The sequence below is a fragment of the Canis lupus genome, chromosome 2 (assembly GCF_048164855.1).
Source record: "Canis lupus baileyi chromosome 2, mCanLup2.hap1, whole genome shotgun sequence".
NCBI classification, from domain to species: Eukaryota; Metazoa; Chordata; class Mammalia; order Carnivora; family Canidae; genus Canis; species Canis lupus.
In genome coordinates this window covers 2,343,493-2,366,074 of record NC_132839.1, presented here as the reverse complement: position 1 = coordinate 2,366,074, position 22,582 = coordinate 2,343,493, and the positions used below count along the sequence as shown (strand labels likewise).

Sequence of the window (22,582 nt, the reverse complement as noted above, 5' to 3'; positions counted from 1 at the left end):
TTTGGAAACCACAAGCTAATATCCATGCGGGCCCTAGATTGGGTATTTTGCTCTGCCAGGAGGACAGGTGTCCTCCACTCCATTAGTACCAATAACATGACAAAAATGTCATACAGATTCGAATGACAAGAGGACAGACTAACCAGTTCTAATCTCCGCTAACCAAAGCTGTGAAACCAGGGATCTTTCCTTTGAACCAGCCAACTCTTGTATTGAAGTACTAGCTCCCTCCCTCCCTCCCTCCCTTCCTTCCTTCCTTCCTTCCTTCCTTCCTTCCTTCCTTCCTTCCTTCCTTCCTTCTTTCCTTCCTTCCACTGTATACCAGGCATTGGTAAAAAATGCTGGGGATACTGATGTGTAGGAAATGGACAGAACCCTTGGTGTCCTACAGCTTTGTGTTCTGGTAAGAAAAACAAACAATGAATTGGAAATTAAATGATAACATTGGCTTTTTTGGTAAATGTTATTAAGAGATTAGAGTGATATGATTCATGGTGTGAGGATAAATGTGTATGTGTGTGTAGTCACTTTTGAAGAAGAGTCCAGGGAAGGCCCCTCAAGTGCTCTGAGAAGTCAGAAGGTCTAGTGCAAGAGGAAGGAGCAAGTGCAAAGGCTTTGGAGTCGGGTCTAGTAGTTGAAAGGCCTGTGTAGAGAGAAAAATGACATCAGATTGAAAGGGTGAGGCCCAGCCATCCAGAGTTTTATGGTCCATGGTAAAGCGTTTGTGTTTATTCTAAGTGCAATAGATGCCAACAAAGGCATTTAGGTAGGAGAGTGACATGCTCTGATACACATTTTAAAGACATCACTGTAGCCTGTATGCAGAGGGAATGATTGTAAAGGGTAAGAATCCAGAGAGATTAGTGAGGAGGTATTTCAGAGCCTTTATTTTTTATTTTATTTTATTTTTTTAAAGATTTTATTCATTCATGAGAGAGAGAGAGAGAGAGAGAGAGAGGAGAGAGAGGCAGGCAGAGACACAGGCAGAGGGAGAAGCAGGCTCCATGCAGGGAGCCCGACGTGGGACTCGATCCCGGGTCTCCAGGATCACACCCTGGGCTGAAGGCGGTGCCTAACCACTGAGCCACTGGGGCTGCCCTCAGAGCCTTTAAAGTAGAAGGAAAGTCAGACCAGAGTGGTGACATGGAATAATCAATTTTATTTCAAGAACGGAGTGACCAAATATATCCAATGCTGCTGACAGGATAGGATGAGTAGTTTGGCTCCAAGGGCTCCTCCAAAAAGGCCCTGATTCTTTTCTAGAAGAGCAATTTGGAGGCGTTCTTGGGATGAAGCCAGAGAGGGTTGCACTGACAAATACAAGGGGGTGGGAGGAAGAAGTGGAGAAAGGAGGCAGAGACCATTCTGGGGAGTTTGTCTGTGGAGGGAAGCAGAGAAATGCTTCGGAAGCAGGCAGAGAGGTGAGGCACTGAGGGATGCCTCTGGCATTGTGAGATACCCAATCTAGGATCTTTTGAAGGAGAAGAGGTATTAAATCAGGGTTACTCCCATATATTCTTAATCCCAGGGAGAGATACAGAGATGAAAAAGGGGAAAAGAGCTAGTGAAAGATGTAAAGTCCTTTCTGCTTTATATATTTTTATATATCTCCTGTCTTTTCTCTGTTAAGCCAAATCTGTTTCTAGTGAGAGTCTAGCATGAGCCAGATCTTTTGTATAAACTTTGTTCAGCTTGTCATCTCTCCTAGGAATATTTTAAGCCTGTTTCATTCACTATAAAATAAAAGACTGTTTCTTGTGAAAGAATCTCTGGCATCTGTGAGCAGAAAGGCTTAGATTTTAGAATGTAGGAATGTGGGAGCAGAGGTGCCTCCCTTGAGGGAGCTGCCCGGTTCTGAATCTCCCTGACTATAGACATTTCCGGTTCCGAAATACAGGCATCTTTATTTCCTGTTTGAACTTCACGGAGCCATTCTTGTCTGGCCTGAACTCTTCCAGTTCTTGGGCTCCTCCTCCACTGGAAAGCTCTACTCTTCCCATGGCCCTGCCAGTGTTTCAGGAGTCTGCAGGGAGTAGGAGGTGACTATTAACAGAACTATCAAAAAATGAGTCTCATAGTTTCCAAAACCAAGCTTATTTGATTGATGTGCATTATGAGAGTTTGTCTTCCCAGGCTAATCAGAACAAGAGTGGTGATGCTCGTCAGTGTTAAATATAAAATAAGATATTGGTCCCTCCACAGTGCATACCTCCTTGCTGTCCCACCCCATCACGGCCAGGGCTCATCACTGCCTCCACCTCTGAACCATGACCTCCACTGTGCAGCTGCCACTTCCATGTTCCTCTCCACTGGGCCCAGACTCACACTGCAAGATCTAGCAGAAGAACATTCAGGACAGAAAACTATCTAGTACGTGGTGGAAAGGCCCAGAAATGGAAATGATCTTGGCTTCTTCAGAGATTGACTAGATGATTAGCGAGCTAGAATGAGAGGGGACGGCCGATGGGTAAGTGGAGTGGACAGTGGGCAGGGCCGTCATGTTACTAGCTCTTCTGAACCTGCTCCTTTAGTCCTTCCCACCTCAGGACTTAATGGCCGTTTTATGCTTCCCATTGCTGAAGCTGAAAAACTTAGAGTCAACTTCTGCACTTTTCTTTCTCTTACATCCCGTAGCCAGTTCATCTGCAAATACTATTTTCTCTCCCTTAAAAATACCCATCTGCTTCATGCCTCTGTCATCACTACCAAACCTCCCTAATTTCTCACTGGAATAACTTGTTAACTAGTGTCCCTGCTTTACTCTTTCCATCATCCTCATCTCTATAAAATTCAGAGCATCTTTTTTCTTTCTTTTTCTTTCTTTTTTTTTTTTAGAGAGGGAGTGGGGAAGGGCAGAAAGAGGGGAGAGGGAATCTCAAGCAGGCTCCATACTCAGCACAGAGCCCACTGTGGGGCTCAGTCTTATGCTCCTGAGATCATGGCCTGAACCAAAATCAAGAGTCAAATGCTTAACCAACTGAGCTGCTCAGTTGGTTACCCCTCAGAGTATCTATTTATCATCTATCTATCTATCTATCTATCTATCTATCTATCTATCTATTTATTTACTTACTTACTTATTTACTTATTTATTTATTTTTATTTATTTTTTCAGAGTATCCTTTTAAAACTTAACTAAGACTGTGTCATTCTTTTCTCAGAATCTTAAAATTGTGTATGACCTCTCTCCTCCTAAAGCATCAAGTTCTTACCCAGTCACCGTAGCTTCTATGACCTGACCCCTGGTTATGTGGAGCCTCCATCATCATCTCCTACTTTCCTCCCCTGTCACTTTGCTTTGGCTAAACACCTTGCTGCCACTCGTAGCTGAGGGCCTTGGTGTTTGCTGTTTCTTGGTCTAAAGCACTCCTACCTCAGATCCAAGTGGCCCTGCACCATGGTACGTCTCTAACCCTCGATCTCAAATAGCATCCTTGCTATTGGACAGGTAGGACACCCCATGTCCTTTACCTTTTTTTCTTCCTTAGTATTTATCAACTCTGGACCTTTTACTTATTTACTTCTTTTGTAATCTTCACTAGAACATAATAAGCTTCTTAGGACATGAAATTTCTAGGCAGTTTATCTGTTTTGTTCACTCCTGTATCCTCATGCCCAGAATAACATCTCCATGTAGGGGGGGATCAAAAATTTTTGTGGAATAAATGGATGACATTAATTGGATACAAATGTATATAGGATAATAAATTGGATGATGATAATATTGTGTTCTCTTTGTATTATTTATACCTCTCAGAGGGTTGGAAAGGTATAGAATAGGAGATCTATGGTAAAAGGGGGAAGGCAGGGGGAGTATTGGATGTTAGAGGAGGAAAAGTGTGAAATGTTCTGTTGTAGAGTAAGGAGCTCTGAGGGTCCCTTGAGATTAGGGGTCATAAATTAAAAAATGGGACCAGTCAAGATTGTTGTCCAGACACTTTAGTTCAGACACAGACATGGAGTAAAAGAAGAGTAGAGTTTAACCAATTTAAGGGTTTTACTTGGGAAGTCCAACAGAGAAAGATAAGAGCAAAAGGAGTTGGGGGAGATGCATATCAGTGCTTATCCTTTTTTAAAAAAAGATTTTATTTACTTGTGAGAGACTCCGAGAGAGAGGCAGAGACACAGGTGGAGGGAGGAGCAGACTTCCTGTGGGGAGCCTGTTGGGGGACTCGATCCCGGGACCCTGGGACCTTTGGTCACGCCATGAGCCAAAGGCAGACACTCAACCACTGAGCCACCCAGGCGGCCCTATCAGTGCTTATCCTAATGGACCATGGAAATTAAGTAAGAACTAAAAAGACAGGAGGTAGAAGGCAGAAAGCAGGAGGTTTCAAATCAGTATTTTTGAAGTGGTACAATTGCTGGTAATGACAAGGCCTGGATATGGCAATGGGGATGGGTTACTAAGGGAGAGTGGAGGAGGAGATTGTTGGAATTGAAGAAATGACAAACTAGAGACAAGGATGTTGACAGGATCGTTCACATGAGAGTTGAAGTTGTTAAGAACGATGACAGGATCCGAGGTTGAGATGAAGTTGCTGAAATGTTCTGAGATCTGAGGATGCTTAGGAAGAGTAACAGAGATAGGAATAGGAGCAAAACAAAAAAGGGTGCAAGTTGGGCTGGCTGATGGCAGACATTTCAAGACAGCTGAGACTTTAGGAGGACAAGGGAGGAGAAATGGTTTAGACATAGCAGTGGGGACAGGAAGGCCACCTGTCCCCCCAGGCCCTGTGGTATATCTCCTATTGGGACAAAAACAAGACACCACTTGAGAAGACAACGAAAAAAGTAAGGTATCATGAGATGTCCAGGTTTCCATCAGGTTAAAAATATAAAAGGAATAATCAGATTTGGTTAAAATTAAATAGTTACGGGAGATACCAGGCTCCGTATTTTTTTATCTGTAAACCGCATTTGATTTTTACATGTTCAAACAGCAGTGCTTAGCTTTTAAATCTTTGTAGGCTAAAACTGTCATTCTTGAATTTAACAAAGTGCCAGCTGACAAGTCTTTTCACCAAGTATGTTGGTGCCAACATGTACTTGTTGATATGTCAGGAAACAGGATGTTAAATTAGGCAGAAGCTATGCAGAAGAGAACTGTTGTGAAAATTTAAAGACATTTGTCTGCTTATTTATTTATCTACTAATAATTTGTATTTTGCCATTTTCCACAAAGCGTTTGAGGAGCACAGTCCTGTGCTTCACATCATGTTCTCTTGTCATTGCTCAAGCCACAAATAAGCCTAAGAAGCCAGAGAAAGAACAGAGAGACACACAAGGCTTATGGACTCAAACCCCACAGAGAACATGAGACGAGGCTGAGCATCTGATGTGGAGATGCCACTGTACTTGCCTGAATCCTAGGAGTAGAGCAGTAGTCTCTGCTCATATAGGTTCCCCAACTCAGCAGAGTATTTAAAATCCCAGAGTCCAGATCTGGGCCACATCTGAGGTGCCCAAGTGGCTCAGGTCCACCACAATCTGCTGTTACGAAATCCCCTTCTCCTCCTCAGGTCCTTTCCTGCCTCTGCCTCCATCCATCATTCCCACAGTACAGAAACGGGTTTCCTTTTCTTTTCCTAAGTCCTCATTATGTCTTCTTCACGTATTTTTCAATCCTTTCTCCCTTCTTTTCTGTAACTTCTCAGCCCCAGGACAGGAGTATAACTGCTGTATATCTTAATGAAGGGTCCATGTCTGATTAACTCTGTTCCAATGGTGGAGCCTTTTTCTTTGATACTACTCTAGAATGACACCTTTTATCCATTTCTTTATCTCCTGCCATAGAGAAAGATAGTAAAATTGGGATTTCTTTCAACAATAAGGAATCTTAAGTTCCATGGACTTTTAAAACTGTACAAATCAGTATAACCACTTTTATTAAATTGTTTTATTTTCTTATGTGTAATCTTCAAGAAGTATGTTTTCTATTGAAAGTATTTCAGAAACCATTAAAATTATTAGATGCTTCAAAGGTGACTTTATGAGGATGAAGGGAGATATTTGGATATTTTGAACAATTTAAATAGAGGAGCTAAAATAGGTTTTAAGAAAAACCCCATGTACCCAGCCCATTTAAAATCGACAACTAGACCAATAAGACAATATAAATAGAAGACAAACCTCTTACTAATTAACAATAAAAGGTAGTAAATTAGAGAGGCAGGAGCATTATCCCATTTTTGTCAATCTGGCTTACCTTATGACAGATGAGCACTCAGGAACACACTGTGACAGGACAAACTCCTTTGGGCTTCAGCTTCTCTCTGTCCACCAGTCCTCCCCACCAGGAGAGCTGGAGTGCCCACTGTCTGCTTCATGCAGTTAGGCCAACTGGACACACAGCTGAAGCTTGTGGCCCTTCCAGCCACTTCTAGATTTGAGTGAGATAGAATACCTCATGAGGAGGATTATGGCATCAGAACTGCCACAGAGACCGGATGTGCAACCTAAACGTGTGGAAAAGTTAACACCAGAGGGCAGGATTGCACCTGTGGGAAACAGGAGAAGTAGCTTCCAAGGCGGGTGAAGTCTCCCTCCTTCCTGTGAACGTCTTCAAGGCATGATGGCTTGGTGCGGCTCCTCTGGATGAGTGCTGTGTGCCAACTGTATGCACCTGCCCATGTGACCTCCTATTTCTTTACATCTCCTGTGCCACCGTAGGCAGTGTGCTGACTGCATATGTCACCCCTCACCTTGCCGTACTTCCCCTTTTCCCTGCTCTCACGGCATCTTCCAAATAAAATATCAGTGTTTGTTGATCCTTGCCCTCACGTTTGTGTGCTGGGGAACCTGGGCTCAAATACATCCCCCAACTTAGAATTTAATAATATATGTTATGTATTTTATAATTGTGAATTGTTAGTAACAAAAAACTACCATTCTTCAAGGTGTTTTGTAAATACTGAAGGTAATTTTATGGGTTTCAATTTTGTAATATTGATCTCTTGAAGCCATCTGTTGATGTCTGAAGATGCTAATTATAGTAGCACTTGGAAGCTAATTTCAGGTCACCGTAATGACTGTTCAGATAGCTGCCCAGTGATTTTTGTGGTGTGTTTGACAGTTATTTTCTAGAAAAACATCACTGATTCTGAGTGGCAGGGTCAGGGCTCAGTCCCTCCCCTGGCCTTTTGTGATGAGAGCAGTGATTTTTGAAAAAGAGGCTTGACAAGTTGTGATCCACATTGTAACTAGTTCTGCCTTATGTCTGAAGTAGAGAAGAAAGACCTACAACTGAAAAGGGGTGGAGGTGGGTGCGTTAGGAAAGAGACCAGAAACGCCGGAGAATGAGCCTCTTTGCCAATGACCTGATTCACCCAGGTGGTTAGTGCTGTTTCTCATTCTCTGCTGCAGTTAAGGTATTTCTAAGGTGAGAGTTCCTTTTACTTTCTCTCTCTCATTTTGCCTTCTAGGTGGACAAAAAAATTGTGAGAACTGAGATAGGAGTTCTTCTTCGCCTCTCACATCCAAACATTGTAAGTGGTTTTTAATCTACTATTTCAAATAATCCTCAAAGTTACAGAATGGGATCTTTGTTCTTTGTTGCCCATGCTGATAATGAGAAAGGAATTCTTCACCACCAGCAGGTAGCTGCCATCACCTCCTCTCGTCCTCATCTGATCACATTTTTCAGTTCTTGAGCTGAATAAATCTTTAAAATAATACCACTTGAAAGAGTTTCAAAATGGATGGATCAGCACTATATACCATCTTTGTTTTCATGCATAAAAGGATACCTAAAAATTGAAGAGTTTTGTTTCACTCTAATAAAACACTGGCTTTTTCCTTTTGTGTGCCTATCTTATTAATATGCCATTGCTGAAAAAGCAGGTGAAGAAATGCATGGCTCTCCAAAGTCATTTTAGTGTCCTTTGAGAGGCTATCTACTTTAGAAACAATGTGAAGATTCAAATAAATGATGTACTTGAATGGGAAACATAAAATGTCCTCAGAAGCTCTGCTCTAGGCTATGTCCAGACAAAGGCGCTGAGGAAAAGGTCTGGCAAAAGCTTTCTTGAGCCAGTGAAGTGAAGAGAACAAAATCATTTTCCAGGCCATAACTTGAATTGAGCCAACTACTTAAAGAAAATATTTTACTCGTTTTTTTGAGAAAGTCTTAGTGTCCAGGAGGATGACTAATCTGCAATGCTTAGTTAGGCTTAAAGCAAAGTACTTAAGACGTAATATACGGGTTAGCAATGCAGTGAGCTATAAGTCATGGAAACTGGAATATGGCAGTCTAGACGAACACTTTATGTGACAATCAGAAGGCAGGCAGTTGGTAGCATTGCGTCAGCTCCTCAGTGGGAGATGCCATTCAGGACCTAAACGTCTTCCCCCCTCAAGGGCCGCTCCACAGTCTTCACAAGTTGTCAGCCCATACCCTAGACAGAAAGAATTGGAAAGGCCTCGCCAACAATGTGATGAGAAGAATAGAGGCTTTTCCAGAATTTCCAGCTACAGCAGAATTCTCTCCAGACTTTATTAGCCAGAGCTGGCCACAAGATCATCACTCTTCACTGCACGGAGACTGGAAAATTGGGGAGGAGGATTATCGTAAACAGCTTAAACCAATCACGATCCATAACGTGAGGCTGGGTACTTTGCTTCCCTAAACAAAATCCATTTGCAGTAAAGAGCTTTGGCAAAATGGCACCAAAAAATCACCACTTTTACATTATCCATCTTTTTCTTTCAATGAAAAGCCAATATGGATTTTTTCTCAATTGCAGATCAGTCCTGGTCACTAAATTTTTAGATATATTGAGGAAAATATTCAAAATTGAATGGATTTTCTGAATGTGATGAAAACCCTGTTACAGTCCATCAAATCCCTACCATCACTACTTTTCTGAGGATCCCTGCATCTGCTGGCAACATTTTTGCTATTGAGAGATATCCTTTCCATACAGACGGACTTTAACCTGGTCCCTCCTGTTCTGGCTTAGGTCTCTAATTCCAAATTCCTTTTAGGAGAAAGAGGCATTTGCATCACTAGTAACCATGATGCTTTCAAATGGCTCAAGTTTTCTTTGCTTGCTTTTGCTTTTTAATTCTGAAGCAATTCAGAAATTGTGATGTTTTGGCAAAATTTAGGAAGTGTTTCTAAGGCAGGTATCTTTCAGCTGTGAAAAGGAAAAAATATAAAAACTCAAAAGGGTCTTTAAGAAATGAGATAACTGATACAAATAACCAGAGAGTGACAGATGGCTGCTTGTTACCTGGATGTGGAACCTTTATTGACGATCCAATGTATTACTGTTACAAAGAGTGTTGTTTAGTCATGGCGTTAGCTTTTCCTAGAAAAATGAAAATAAGGAACTTACGATGTATTTTTTAATATCTTTCCCCAGATAAAACTTAAAGAGATATTTGAAACCCCTACAGAAATCAGTCTGGTCCTAGAACTGGTCACGGGAGGAGAACTATTTGACAGGTGAGTTGGTCCTAGAAATCTAACCAGAGAAAGGTTATGCTTCCAGGCATCAAAAAGTACCAAAGGGAAATTTCTCCTGCCAATTTTCATAATGACACATCATACCACTTGATAAGTTCTACTAAAATAAATCATAAGCGGAATACACAATGGAGAGGGAGTGTTAGTTGATATGATATGGGTAGGTGAAATTTTGCTTTGCTTAGTAAAACATGAAACACTGTAGTATCAGTTTACTTTTGCAAATATTTACTTTCCCAATAAAAACAGATTTCTAAAGTCATTCTAAATTTAAACTAAATAGTAGCATTTATGAGAATATTTCATGATAAAATATGTGATGAAATTTATAGAAAGTTAAATGTGTAGTAGTATTCTCTGTTATGATCCAAAAGCTCATAAAAATCAATATTCTTCAAATAATTATTTTTAGGCCTATGTTCTCTATTAAGTTGTTCTGAGTTCCAAGATGCAGAGTAAAACATGTTCTGTTAGGACCAGTTATAACCAGCTTTAGTTGTCTGATCATATGCTTATCACTCAAGGCAGAGTTTGAGGACGGTGGGGAGTATGCCTGAAAATCTGGTAGAGCACAGTATAGGCAAACAATATGTACAAGAAACACAACCGTCACGTTTCTGTAGCTTTCCCATCTTCCTTGTTGTCCCAGGAGAATTCCCTGTTTACCTTGATGGACCCCTAGGAGCCCTTTTCTGTGCTCATCGGGGTAATCAAAAAAGATTGGAACTGGAAGAAGACAAAGTGACTAAGGAGGTACATATTGGAAATGGTTAGAAACTGTGTGCTGATACAAGCTTCATGTTGGTTAAGAATGGGTTAAGAGAGAAGTGGGCTGCAGAGAGAAGACAGGAAAGATTGAAGGACTGTGATGAAGCCTGAGCCTGGAGCACAGTAAATTCTCAATAGATGTTTGCTGAAAGAATGAGCACCGCTCTACTGAATGGACTCTGGAGGGAGAGTCTGCAGGGAATAGGGTTAGAGCGTGCTAGGAAAGGAGGAAAGGAGCACCCCTCCCCATCCGCCCCCCCCCAAAGGTATTCATGATGGTTTTCAAAGGTTCTGTTTGTTTTTACTGTTACCCTGTGTAGATTTGGATCTTCAGATCGCAAGGAGTAAAATGGTCCAGTTTGATCGGAGCTACATATGTATCTTCAACAGATAGATGGTTTTGTTCGTATATACATTGACATTTTCTTAGAACAAGTTATGTGCATTATCAGACTTTAAAAACTGTAACATTGGGGATCCCTGGGTGGCTCAGTGGTTTGGCCCCTGCCTTCAGCCCAGGGCGTGATCCTGGAGACCCGGGATGGAGTCCCACGTCGGGCTCCCTGCGTGGAACCTGCTCCTCCCTCTGCCTGTGTCTCTGCCTCTCTCTCTCTGTGTCTCTCATGAATAAATAAATAAAATCTTAAAAAAAAAAAAAAAAGAATAGTAGCTAAGAAAGTAGCATACAAAAATGCTAAAAAAAAAAAAAAAACTAACTAACATTTTAACTCTATCCATACTTGACAAATAAATGAATCAACTTTGGGAAGTGAATATCAGTAGCCTAAAGACATGCACTTCTTGTGGCAGTTCGGTAGTCATTTGGATTCATGGTTCGAAGTCTTGACTTAAAGGCAAATACTTAACCTAGAGTGATTTGCTTACCTTTCTGAAACTCAGAACAAATTTGAAGTGATTCTATGCTGCTAGGGAAGCTGAGACACCCTGATCCACGGTAAGAATAGTCTTGTTCTAAGACCATCATGTTATGTTCCCTTATGGTTAGTGAAGACTCTTCTAGACTAATTTACTTAAATGTTACCAGAATTGGCCAAAATGGCTTCTTTTTCAACAACTCTATAGCTAACTCTTTCATAGACATGTTATATAGTTATGCCTTTGGAGCCGTGAGGTCTCTCTAAGGAGAACTAACATATTTCTCTGCTAATTACAGTCTATTGGAGACAAACACCATGTTCTTCCATTGTAAATAACTGCAGGACAGGAATGTCACACCAAAGCCATCATCTACCAATAGCATTTACTATTTACCTACTCACCTCTATTTGTTTGAATTATTTTGGAAGAAAGTCTCTTTCCATCCCTCTCCAACCCTTTTTTTCATGAAAAGATTCTTATTCTCTCATCTTGTAGTTTAGTTGATATAATGGAACAGGTAAAAATGAAAAACTAAATACTGTTGATAAATTTCATTTACAGAGATAAATGGATGAAATATTCAGATTTAACAGAAGACATAAAGAATGGCAGACAGCCAGTAAAGCACTCAATCACTTATAAACTCTTAGTGGTCTTAGATCATAGACTTTATTCCTCCCGAATGTTATTATCCATGTATCTGTTGCAATATCTGAGATGGATTTGGTTTCTCCATTAGGTTATTTAATCCTATAGTTATCTTTAAAATTGTATCAAGCTGAAAATATGTCTTGCATTATTATCCATGTATTGCTTTCGTTCTTGAGGGTTAAAAATCATAATATGGTCCCTTTTTCCTGTACTTAGGTCAAAACCAAATTCATTTAATTGTGATGATCAAAATTCATTCCTCTTTGAATGATGACGTTAATTGTTTCTAATGAATGAAATAATGGAGCAATTGATGAAGAAATAATTATGTTCGTCTAATATAGTCAAAATTGTTGTATTTTATTAGCAAAAAATCTATTCCATGGTGCTTCTAAAAAACTAAGCATAGTAAAAATCCAAGTGGAATCTGCTGTTTCATGTAGAATATAAATAGGAAAGTGCATAGGACAATTGATTAAAATTTTTGGAATAAAGCCAGTGATTATTTTGTGTCCAAGAAAAGCTCCAGAGGTTTTCTGTTTCATCTTTCTCAATCTCAACATAATTCTTAGAAATTCACTGCATTTTTTTAGTGGCCATAATGTGAGGTTGTTTGCTTTAAGAATAAATTTTCTTTTCTTTCTTTTATTCCAGAAAACAATTATATTTTATTATTTATTTATTTATTTATTTATTTATTTATTTATTTTTGTTTTTTATTGGAGTTCAATTTGCCAACATACAGCATAACACCCAGTGCTCATCCCATCAAGTGCCCCCCTCAGTGCCCGTCACCCAGTCACCCCCACCCCCCGCCCACCTCCCTTTCCACCACCCCTTGTTCGTTTCCCAGAGTTAGGAGTCTCTCATGTTCTGTCTCCCTCTCTGATATTTCCCACTCTTTTTCTCTCTTTTCCCTTCTATTCCCTTTCACTATTTTTTATATTCCCCAAATGAATGAGACCATATAATGTTTGTCCTTCTCCAATTGACTTATTTCACTCAGCATAATACCCTCCAGTTCCATCCACGTCAAAGCAAATGGTGGGTATTTGTCATTTCTAATGGCTGAGGAATATCCCACTGTATCCATAGACCACATCTTTATCCATCATCTGTCGATGGACACCAAGGCTCCTTCCACAGTTTGGCTGTTGTGGCCATTGCTGCTATAAACATCAGGGTGCAGGGGGCCCGGCGTTTCACTGCATCTGTATCTTTGGGGTAAATCCCCAGCAGTGCAGTTGCTGGGCCATAGGGCAGATCTATTTTTAACTCTTTGAGGAACCTCCACACAGTTTTCCAGAGTGGCTGCACCAGGTCACCTTCCCACCAACAGTGCAGGAGGGTTCCCCTTTCTCCACATCCTCTCCAACATTTGTGCTTTCCTGCCTTGTTAATTTTCCCCATTCTCACTGGTGTGAGGTGGGATCTCATTGTGGTTTTGATGTGTATTTCCCTGATGGCAAGTGATGCAGAGCATTTTCTCATGTGCTTGTTGGCCACGTGTATGTCTTTGGTGAAATTTCTGTTCATGACTTTTGCCCATTTCATGATGGATTGTTTGTTTCTTTGCTGTTGAATTTAATAAGTTATTTATCCTTTATCTGATAGGTCATTTGCAAATATCCCATTCTGTAGGTTGTCTTTTAGTTTTGTTGATGGTATCTTTTACTGTGCAAAAGCTTCTTCTCTTAATGAAGTCCCAATAGTTCATTTTTGCTTCTGTTTCTCTTGCCTTCATGGATGTATCTTGTAAGAAGTTGCTGTGTCCGAGTTCAAAAAGGGTGTTGCCTGTGTTCTCCTCTAGGATTTTGATGGAATCTTGTCTCACATTAAGATCTTTTATCCATTTTGAGTTTATCTTTGTGTCTGGTGTAAGAGAATGGTCCAGTTTCATTCTTCTGCATGTGGATGTCCAATTTTCCCAGCACCGTTTATTGAAGAGACTGTCTTTTTTCCAGTGGATGGTCTCTCCTCCTTTATCGAATATTAGTTGACCATAAAGTTAAAAGTCCACTTCTGGATTCTCTACTCTGTTCCATTGATCTATGTGTCTATTTTTGTGCCAGTACCACACTGTCTTGATGACCACAGCTTTGTAGTACAACCTGAAATCTGGCATTGTGATGCCCCCAGCTATGGTTTTCTTTTTTAATATTCCCCTGGCTATTCAGGGTCTTTTTTGATTCCACACATATCTTAAGATAATTTGTTCCGACTCTCTGAAAAAAGTCCATGGTATTTTGATAGGGATTGCATTAAATATGTAAATTGCCCTGGGTAGCACGGACAGTTTCACAATATTAATTCTTCCAATCCGTGATCTTGGAATATTTTTCCATCTCTTTTGGTCTTCCTCAATTTCTTTCAGAAGTGTTCTATAGTTTTTAGGGTATAGATTCTTTACCTCTTTGGTTAGGTTTATTCCTAGGTATCTTATGCTTTTGGATGCAATTGTCAATGGGAATGACTCCTTAATTTCTCTTTCTTCAGTCTCATTGTTAGTGTATAGAAATGCCACTGATTTCTGGGCATTGATTTTGTATCCTGCCACGCTACCGAATTGCTGTATGAGTTCTAGCAATCTTGGGGTGGAGTCTTTTGGGTTTTCCATGTAGAGTATCATGTCCTCTGCGGAGAGGGAGAGTTTGACTTCTTCTTTGCCAATTTGAATGCCTTTAATGTCTTTTTGTTGTCTGATTGCTGAGGCCGGGACTTCTAGGACTATGTTGAATAGCAGTGGTGGGAGTGGGCATCCCTGTCTTGTTCCTGATCTTAGGGGAAAGGCTCCCAGTGCTTCCCCATTGAGAATGATATTTGCTGTGGGCTTTTTGTAGATGGCTTTTAAGATGCGAGGAATTTTCCCTCTATCCCTACACTCTGAAGAGTTTTGATCGGGAATGGATGCTGTATTTTGTCAAATGCTTTCTCTGCATCTATTGAGAGGATCATTTGGTTCTTGTTTTTTCTCTTGCTGATATGATCAATCACACTGATCGCTTTACAAGTGTTGAACCAGCCTTGCATCCTGGGGATAAATCCCACTTGGTCATGGTGAATAGTCTTCTTAATGTATTGTTGGCTCCTATTGGCTAGTATCTTGTTGAGAATTTTTGCATCCATATTCATCAGGGATATTGGTCTATAATTTTCCTTTTTGGTGGGGTCTTTGGTTTTGGAATTAAGGTGATGCTGGCCTCATAGAACGAAGTTGGAAGTACTCCGTCCCTTTCTATCTTTCCAAACAGCTTTAGTAGAATAGGTATGGTTTCTTCTTTAAACGTTTGCTAGAATTCCCCTGGGAAGCCATCTGGCCCTGGACTTTTGTGTCTTGGGAGGTTTTTGATGACTGCTTCAATTTCCTCCCTGGTTATCGGCCTGTTCAGGTTTTCTATTTCTTCCTGTTCCAGTTTTGGTAGTTTGTGGTTTTCCAGAAATACGTCCATTTCTTCTAGATTGCCTAATTTTATTGGCATATAGCTGCTCATAATATGTTTTTAAAATCGTTTGTATTTCCTAACAATTATATTTTAAAGCAGCTAATTTAGCAGTATCGTTACACTCTTCCAATTAAATTTTTGAAGAGGTATTTTTTTCCTGATTTTTGTCTTACTCCAATATCAGAATATATTATGAATGTTTAAATTGTGGTTGTTTTTTTTTTCATTTTCTACTTGGGTTTTTGCTTGCCTGATTATGCTTGTTCAAATGCCAAACATTATGTATAAAACATATTGGAATATGAGGCTTTAAATATGTAACCTTCCAAAAAAGTGTATTTTCTTTTGCAGGCAGTTAAGGTAAGGAGCAGATCACTTTAGTCCAATAAGATATTGGGTTGATTCAAAGCTGGGCTTCCTGAAGGCAGATCTATTTCTTGTCAACTCTTACTCATAGGGTTTTGCTCTTTAAGGGTTCCAATTTAAGTCAGGAGATTGTTCCAGGGCCTCCTTTCTTGACAGACCCTAAATGCCAACTTCTGTTCTCTCCATCCTATGAGATGGCCAGAAGCTTTGTTCATCTTCTCAGCCTGTTAGCCACTGATGTCGAGTCAATAAATGCCTCAGTCAAAGCCTTTAAAGGGAAAACAGAGGCATCAGATGTTAGGTTTGCTTTGCTGGGTTTTTCTTGGCTCCTGAAGCCTTTACTTCCTTGGTAAACTCTCTGATGTCTTCAAATATATTTTTAAACAATAGTTTATTTAGCTTGTTTTCATTGTTCTTGCCTGGAAGCTTGTCTACCCCACTGTTGCTGAGAACAAAAAAATCAATATATGGGGTTTTAAAAGTCCTTTCCCAGACACTAGTGTATTTTCCTCTTTTATAGCAACGCTTTGGGGTAAAGAAGATGAAAAACCATTGCCCCCACTTTTACAGAGATGGCAGCTGAGAATGAGGAAAGGTAAATGATGTTCCCAAATCAGGCAGCCAGTCTGTCTTCTGGTCTAGCCCTGCTAGATGAGTTTTCCAAACTGAAAATACTCTTTTAAAAACTACAAGTGGTCAATAAGCAAGAGAAGTAGTGGTTATATTTGGGGACTGTGCATTTAGCCTAGTAATTACCTGACAGAGGGACTATGTCTCCTTTTATATGGAATTTCTAGAAGGGTCAAATCTATAGAAACAGCAAAGCTGTGATTGCTTAGGGCTGGGAGAGTGTTGGGGAGGGGAGCCTGTAAGAGGTTTAAGTAGTTCAGACTTGTTAAGCTCTATTTTAACAGTATTGTTGTAGAACAGAAATTTATCGACTAACAATGGCTGGGAGACAATGGACCACTTGAGGGAAGAAGTAGTGAGGTTTGTTAAGTGGGAATGTGAAAACAAACTAGGCAAGAGTAACGATTTTTGAGGAACTCTGAGGGTCTCCTGAGGCTGGAGGTTGGACGTTTTTAGCGTCTGGTCCATGGTATTTCACACTGCTGGCTAACCCTCTCCATGTCCTTCATGTGGCATGACATCACCTCTTTTCCCTTGGATTTTATTCGGCCTTTACAGTTTTATCCTCCTTGATCTCTTTCCTGAGTTCCGCTTCCTCTTTCCATCCTTTAAGTGTCGCCCTTCCCTAAAGTTCTTCCCACATTCCCTGTGGGTAAGTTGGACACTCTCCTGTGGCTTCAGCCAGGCTGCTGGCTGCTGTCTCAGCGGAGATGAAAACTTTATTTTAAACAGTCTGCTAGACATTTCCACCTGTACATCCCATGGGCACTTCTAGATCAGTGTCTCCTCAGGCCCTCCCTCAGTCGTGCTTCGTCCTCCTAACTCCCTGAGCTGATTTAGCTTATCTGAGCTGGTCCGCACTGAACTCTCCCTCTTCCTCTCACTTCCCAGCCCCTTTCCCGTGACACTTTCTCTGAGCAGCCTTCAGACCATTCTCTCTCCCCTTTCCCACTGCTTATGCCCTTTTGAGTCTTCACATTCACTTTTCCATTGCAACAGACTCCTAACTGGCATTAGTTTCCCTGTCTGCCATCCATCTCTGTTTAAAACACTGATTATCTGATCAGGTCAGCCCAAAAGTCTACTCCCCAAAACTTAGTTCTCTTAAACATGACAAACAAAACAACTCAGTTTGGCCTCACCCGACTCTTCTGGCTTCACCACCCACCTTTATTTCCTTCTCACCATCACATTAACCATAGCACATTGCTGTGACCCTCAAGAAGTTCCTAGTCTAGAACAGGAAAGGAAAAATGTGATACGGCCCCTAATATTGCTTTTTAATACCACCATCATTTCCCAAAGATGTGTTAGGGCTTGCAGGGGCAACCACAATATCACAAGATATGAGGACAAGGAACTAAAAAGGAAATAAAAATAAGAGGCAGTACACAAAAGACATATATCATAAGATACTTTATATTTCTGAGAGGTTGGCCACAGATTTGGCTGTAGGTCTTCATGTGGGAATAACATGTGCTATCATTGGGACATAAACAGTACTTTGGGCACAAAATCAGGGTATCTTCTAAGGCAGAAATGGCTTCAGGGTAGAATAGAATCTTTGAGCTGAATTTTACGTGAGATATCAAAAATTAGCAGCTAAAGGGTAGAGGGGAATGAAATGAGAAAGGGCAGTGAATGAAGCTTATAAAGGAGTGGTGGATTGACACAGGGCACAGCAGAATTCACTTTATACGTACACCAGCATGTCGTGTGCTGGCAGCCCTTAAGCCTTGGTTCCTGAAACTCCTCTGTCATTTGATCCTTCAAGTGCACATTGTCATCAGACCAGTGCCTTTCTTGCAAAAACCTACAGTCCTCCAATAGCGCCTCCATTAGAGAAAAAGCTGTCATTGGTGGGGGGAGCAGTAGGGCTCCTAATCTGCGTGCCAGGAAGTCTGAGGGCCTCAGGACATGATCAGATTAGAGCTCTTCAGCTGCATCGCTGGTGCTAACTGCCCGGCTGGAGATGTGCTCAATTCAATTTGCAGCAATTAAGGTGACAGCAACAAATGCACAAAAGTCATATTTCCAACAGATCTGTGGAGAGAAATAGGCATTGCCTGTGCTTTTTTATCCTGCAATTTTAAACTGATGAGAAGGAAAATAGTCCCAACTGTGGGGGAGAGGAGCATGCGCACCCACACAGGAAACAGTGGCAGTAAAAACACCTTCTGGGCCTAAGAAAGCCTGTGGAAGTCGGAGAATCACAGCCTGGGAACACGTCCCCCGTGCACTTTCTTCCCAGGTCTGTGGATGTCGGCTAGGCCTGTTACTGATGGAGGGCCCTGGCAAATGGAGATCCCAGGGTAGCCTTTTGGGTCCTGTTGTGATTAAAATCCTAGGAAAGATTTTGTTTTTAGCCCTGAGTCTTCTAGCCCAGTTCACAGTGGAATGATGAGAAATCTTGCCGCACAGCTGCAAACTTCATGGCCCTGGGCCTTTGAAAACGATCTTAAGATGCTGATAACATCCGAACTGCTTTCTTATTATTTTATAGAGCATGAAAAGGAAATTAGTTTGCTAAATCTGAGGAGAAATAGAGCGTAAATATGTTTAAACATAAAAACCAAAACTATCAACCAAAATTATCCCATTTCTACAGTTCTAAAACACATACAATGATTGAATATTTCATTGTTTCTAAAAATTGAAGGCACTAGTATATTTTGTATAAAGCTGTAAATCCTTGGCTATATATACATGGCAACTTTTTTTTAATTCCAGCTAAATTTTATGTAGAAATTGTTATGTGTTGCCTTATGAAACAAATGCTGTATTTTGCTAATTTGAATCACTTTGATTTTATTCAAAATAAGTTTCTAAAAAGATCATGTTATTACAATAATATCTAGATACTATGAATGATTCCTAAGACCAACAATAACCTTTCTACTTGTTGCATTTTGCTTTGGGAAGCATCTGTATGGCTGCTCTCCCTCTGGATTGATAGCCAATGTGCTTGTGGTGAGCATCACTTCCCAGTCCAGTGCTTTGTTTCCTATGAGAAGGAACCCAGGCAAAGGAGTTGTTCAACCATCCAACATCTGAAATTTCTCTGGTACTCATTTACTTGGCACTTAGTATTGATTCTACAAATATTTATTGACTGCCTACTATGAGCAGTGTTTGGAGCTAGGCCCGGTGGGTGATCGAAACAACAATCTAGTGAGAAGGCTAAGAATTTTCTCACAATGACCTGCAGAAGGCATTGGCCAAACATACCTACTGTAGTCATGCCTAAATGAAAAAGATTGCAAGACTTCATTTTCCTTTGCTTGGTTACTGATGTATTCACTTGCTGTCCTAGCTGTCGATTATAAACCTGAATTTGCAACTTGTGAAGTTCACTGTAACTGATCTTTCTAGTCAGCCACGCATGGCCTGAGTGGTAGTTCAGCTGATAAAATAATTAAAGTTGAATGTCTGAGTTCCAGAAACCTGCCTTTGTGACGCTCTGATGAACAAATGAACTGGGAACAAAATTCCTTTGGGCAGAAGGAGCCTGGTAGAGACGCAGTTAAATTCTGATAGTAGGGCCGTGCTGTGGCAAGCAGAGCTCATGGGGATGGGGTGGGGAAGGCACCCGCATTCTGTGCTCCTGTCCCACATATCTGCTCTAGGGGCATCTCTGACAATAGAACTTATAACTCTTTTGACTCTACAGACCTTAGTAAAATATATATTACATCTATGATGATGTTTTTGTTAATAATTTCTGTACTATCTGGGGCAGGACCCAAACAGTATTCTTTATAGATTTCAGGAAGTACCTGGCTCACGTTAGACAGAAATATTTATTGGCCATCACTACGCCATCCCACAGTCCCTAATTCTCACTGTAGTGTTGGTTCTTTTACTTGGAGAAATCTCCTTCCCCTCCAGTCCCTGCTCCTCCACACCTATCCCACCCTTTCTGCACTTGGAAACTTCTGTACCCCCTTGAGATCTGAGCTGAGATATCAGCTGCCTCTGGAATCCCTTTCCCACCCTGTGCGGCCTCCACAATAGATCACTGGCCCTCTCTGTGAGCTCTCAGGTCATTTTCTAATACCTCTGTCACAGCAGGTAGCACAGTGTGCTGATGGTTTTCTGTCTGCTTATACCAAGAGAAATCCCGTGAGTGCAGAGGCCATGTCTGGTTCACTACTAAATGCCCAGCCTATAACAGTCATTCCATAATATTTATTGAATAAATGAATGAATGGACATATTTATTAGAATGTATCCTTAATTAATAGATGAAATATTTTATTAATTTAACTTATATTGTGGAAAATTAGTGAGATTTCCATTAAATATTATTCTTATACCTACTGTTCTTCCTTCTATCCTACCTGAAAACAGATCCCAAGAAAATTCACTCCTTTATCCAGCTAGTCTCTAAATTTTCACTCACAAGACCACATTCTGAACACAAGCACTTAATTCTAAATTGTACCCAAAGGAAAATGCGTGAACATCATATTTAGGCCAAAACTTGAGAAGTGATAATAAATCAAAATACAGAGAAGCACTGCTTGTATTCTAGTGTGTGAAGCACTGCCCCTTTAAGAGGTAGGGATGTTTGTAAGAACTCATGTATTGAGTAGATGACAAAGAGGATTTCTCATCAGGGAGGCTGTCCGTGGTTGTGCAGGTTGGCTCTGGACAACCCCAAGGAGTAGCGCTCAACAAAGACTAAGCCATCAGTAGTACCCCCTAGAGAGGTACAACGAAGTAGTTGTGAGAAAGCTCTAGCCTTGGTGAGTGGCCATCGGGGAAATCGACACTGATTTTCACAGGCCAGGAGGTAGCTGATTTTTATCCTCCTCTGAGAAGAATGGGATGTAGGAATAAAGTTAACTCTCAGCTCTTCTTTTCCACCATCTTTGTAACAACTCTCCTCCTTTAACAGGACTGGTGAAAGCCAAGCTGCTGAGAGTGCAGGTGCCACACACAGAAGAGACACTAATTACATTTGAGTTGGTTCATGGACGTACCACAAAATCCACATTTAGAACAAAATGCAGAGGCTGATGTAATGGTAGCCAAAGTTCTCGACTTACCCTGACACAGTCGTCCTTCTTTTCCTGTTCTCTCGTGCTTAATTTTTACATGTTCAGAAAGTATAGTACAAGTAATTACTTCAATTAAACTTTTAATAAGTAGACATCGTAACTTAATCATAAATTGGAAGAATGTGTAATCTTGTAAGGAAATATTGTATGAAAATTGATTTTCAAGAACCAGTTAATATTGACTTCCTGAATATTGTAATCTACTTTCACATTTTATTTGAAATATGATACTTAACAGGTATCCAATAAATAAAAAGGTGAGGAAGGATGTTCCACCTTTCATCCTTTGAAAAGATGAGTTTGTGTTTCTTTACAATGTTCTGAATAATTGCATAGAAAAAATAGTTGGAATTTTTGCATCAATATGGTTTTTTTGAATCTTAATAATTATGGTCATTTAAGGTATCTTCTTATGTATTATTTATTTTATATCTGCTTTTTTTCTGCTTTTCCTCATCATCCATCCCCTATTTTGGAAATTTTCTAGATTTTTAAATCCAGCTTTTAACACCAGCTACTTCAAGAATTTACAACTTTTTACAACAACATATAAAAAAAAAGGAAGATACTTTCTGAAAAATAATTGTGCTACTTAAGATATTAACAGTCTAAAAATTTCAGTGCAAAACCACAAAAATTGTTGAAGTTTTGTGTCTTATATATTTTGAATTTACCTTTTATTCAGACCTGTTTTCACCATAAACTTTTTGTCAGTTGAAAGCACCTTATGCAAGTTGGTAATCTTCAGTGCTATCAAAAATGTTTTTTCTTGAACTTTTGGGAAGATAGAAACAGCAACAATGTGGTTTTCCTGTCTTTCCAAATATCCCTATAAGAATAGACAGAGAAACTAGGACAGAAAAAACAAAAACTCACAGACAGTATCTAACAAAACCAGGTGACAAGGTTCCTTGTGAAGCCTAGAAAACAAGTGAATGAGGACAAACTAATGATAATTGCAAGAGCCACGTGGTATTAGCATCTATGTTATGGGAAGCAAGAGGACGTTGATGAACCTTAAATCTCCAAAGCCTCCAAATCAGTGAGAAGCAGAATGGGCCAATACAAGAGCAGCTGAAACTGTGAAGGCTTTTTGCCTCCAAATTTCTGAAAAGCGCAAGGGCTGTACCCATAGTAAGATCTGAAGAGACTAATGCAGTCAGAGCCCTGTGAACTCCTGAGACTAATATCTGAAGCCCCCTTGGGTAAATTGGAGAAACTGCTGGGAAGAGACTCGAGTAACCAGAGCAGACGTGTAGAGGCAAGGGAATGAAGTTCCCGAGAGAGGAGAAGGGATCTCAGAAAATATGAGG

General features: G+C 40.4%; 1 protein-coding gene across 5 annotated transcripts in view; it reads left to right on the top strand.

Annotated features, from left to right (window-relative positions):
* The window catches only part of CAMK4 (calcium/calmodulin dependent protein kinase IV), a 214,252-nt gene that overhangs the window by 130,279 nt on the left and 61,391 nt on the right, over positions 1-22,582 (top strand). For all 5 annotated transcript variants that reach the window (XR_012012479.1, XR_012012475.1, XM_072787984.1 and 2 more), the window contains 2 exons: positions 7,425-7,487; positions 9,366-9,448. Coding sequence is in view for 3 of the 5 variants with exons in the window: in XM_072787984.1 (XP_072644085.1) it covers positions 7,425-7,487; positions 9,366-9,448 (146 nt within the window). In the remaining 2 variants the exon portion in view is untranslated. The remainder of the gene's footprint in view (positions 1-7,424; positions 7,488-9,365; positions 9,449-22,582) is intronic.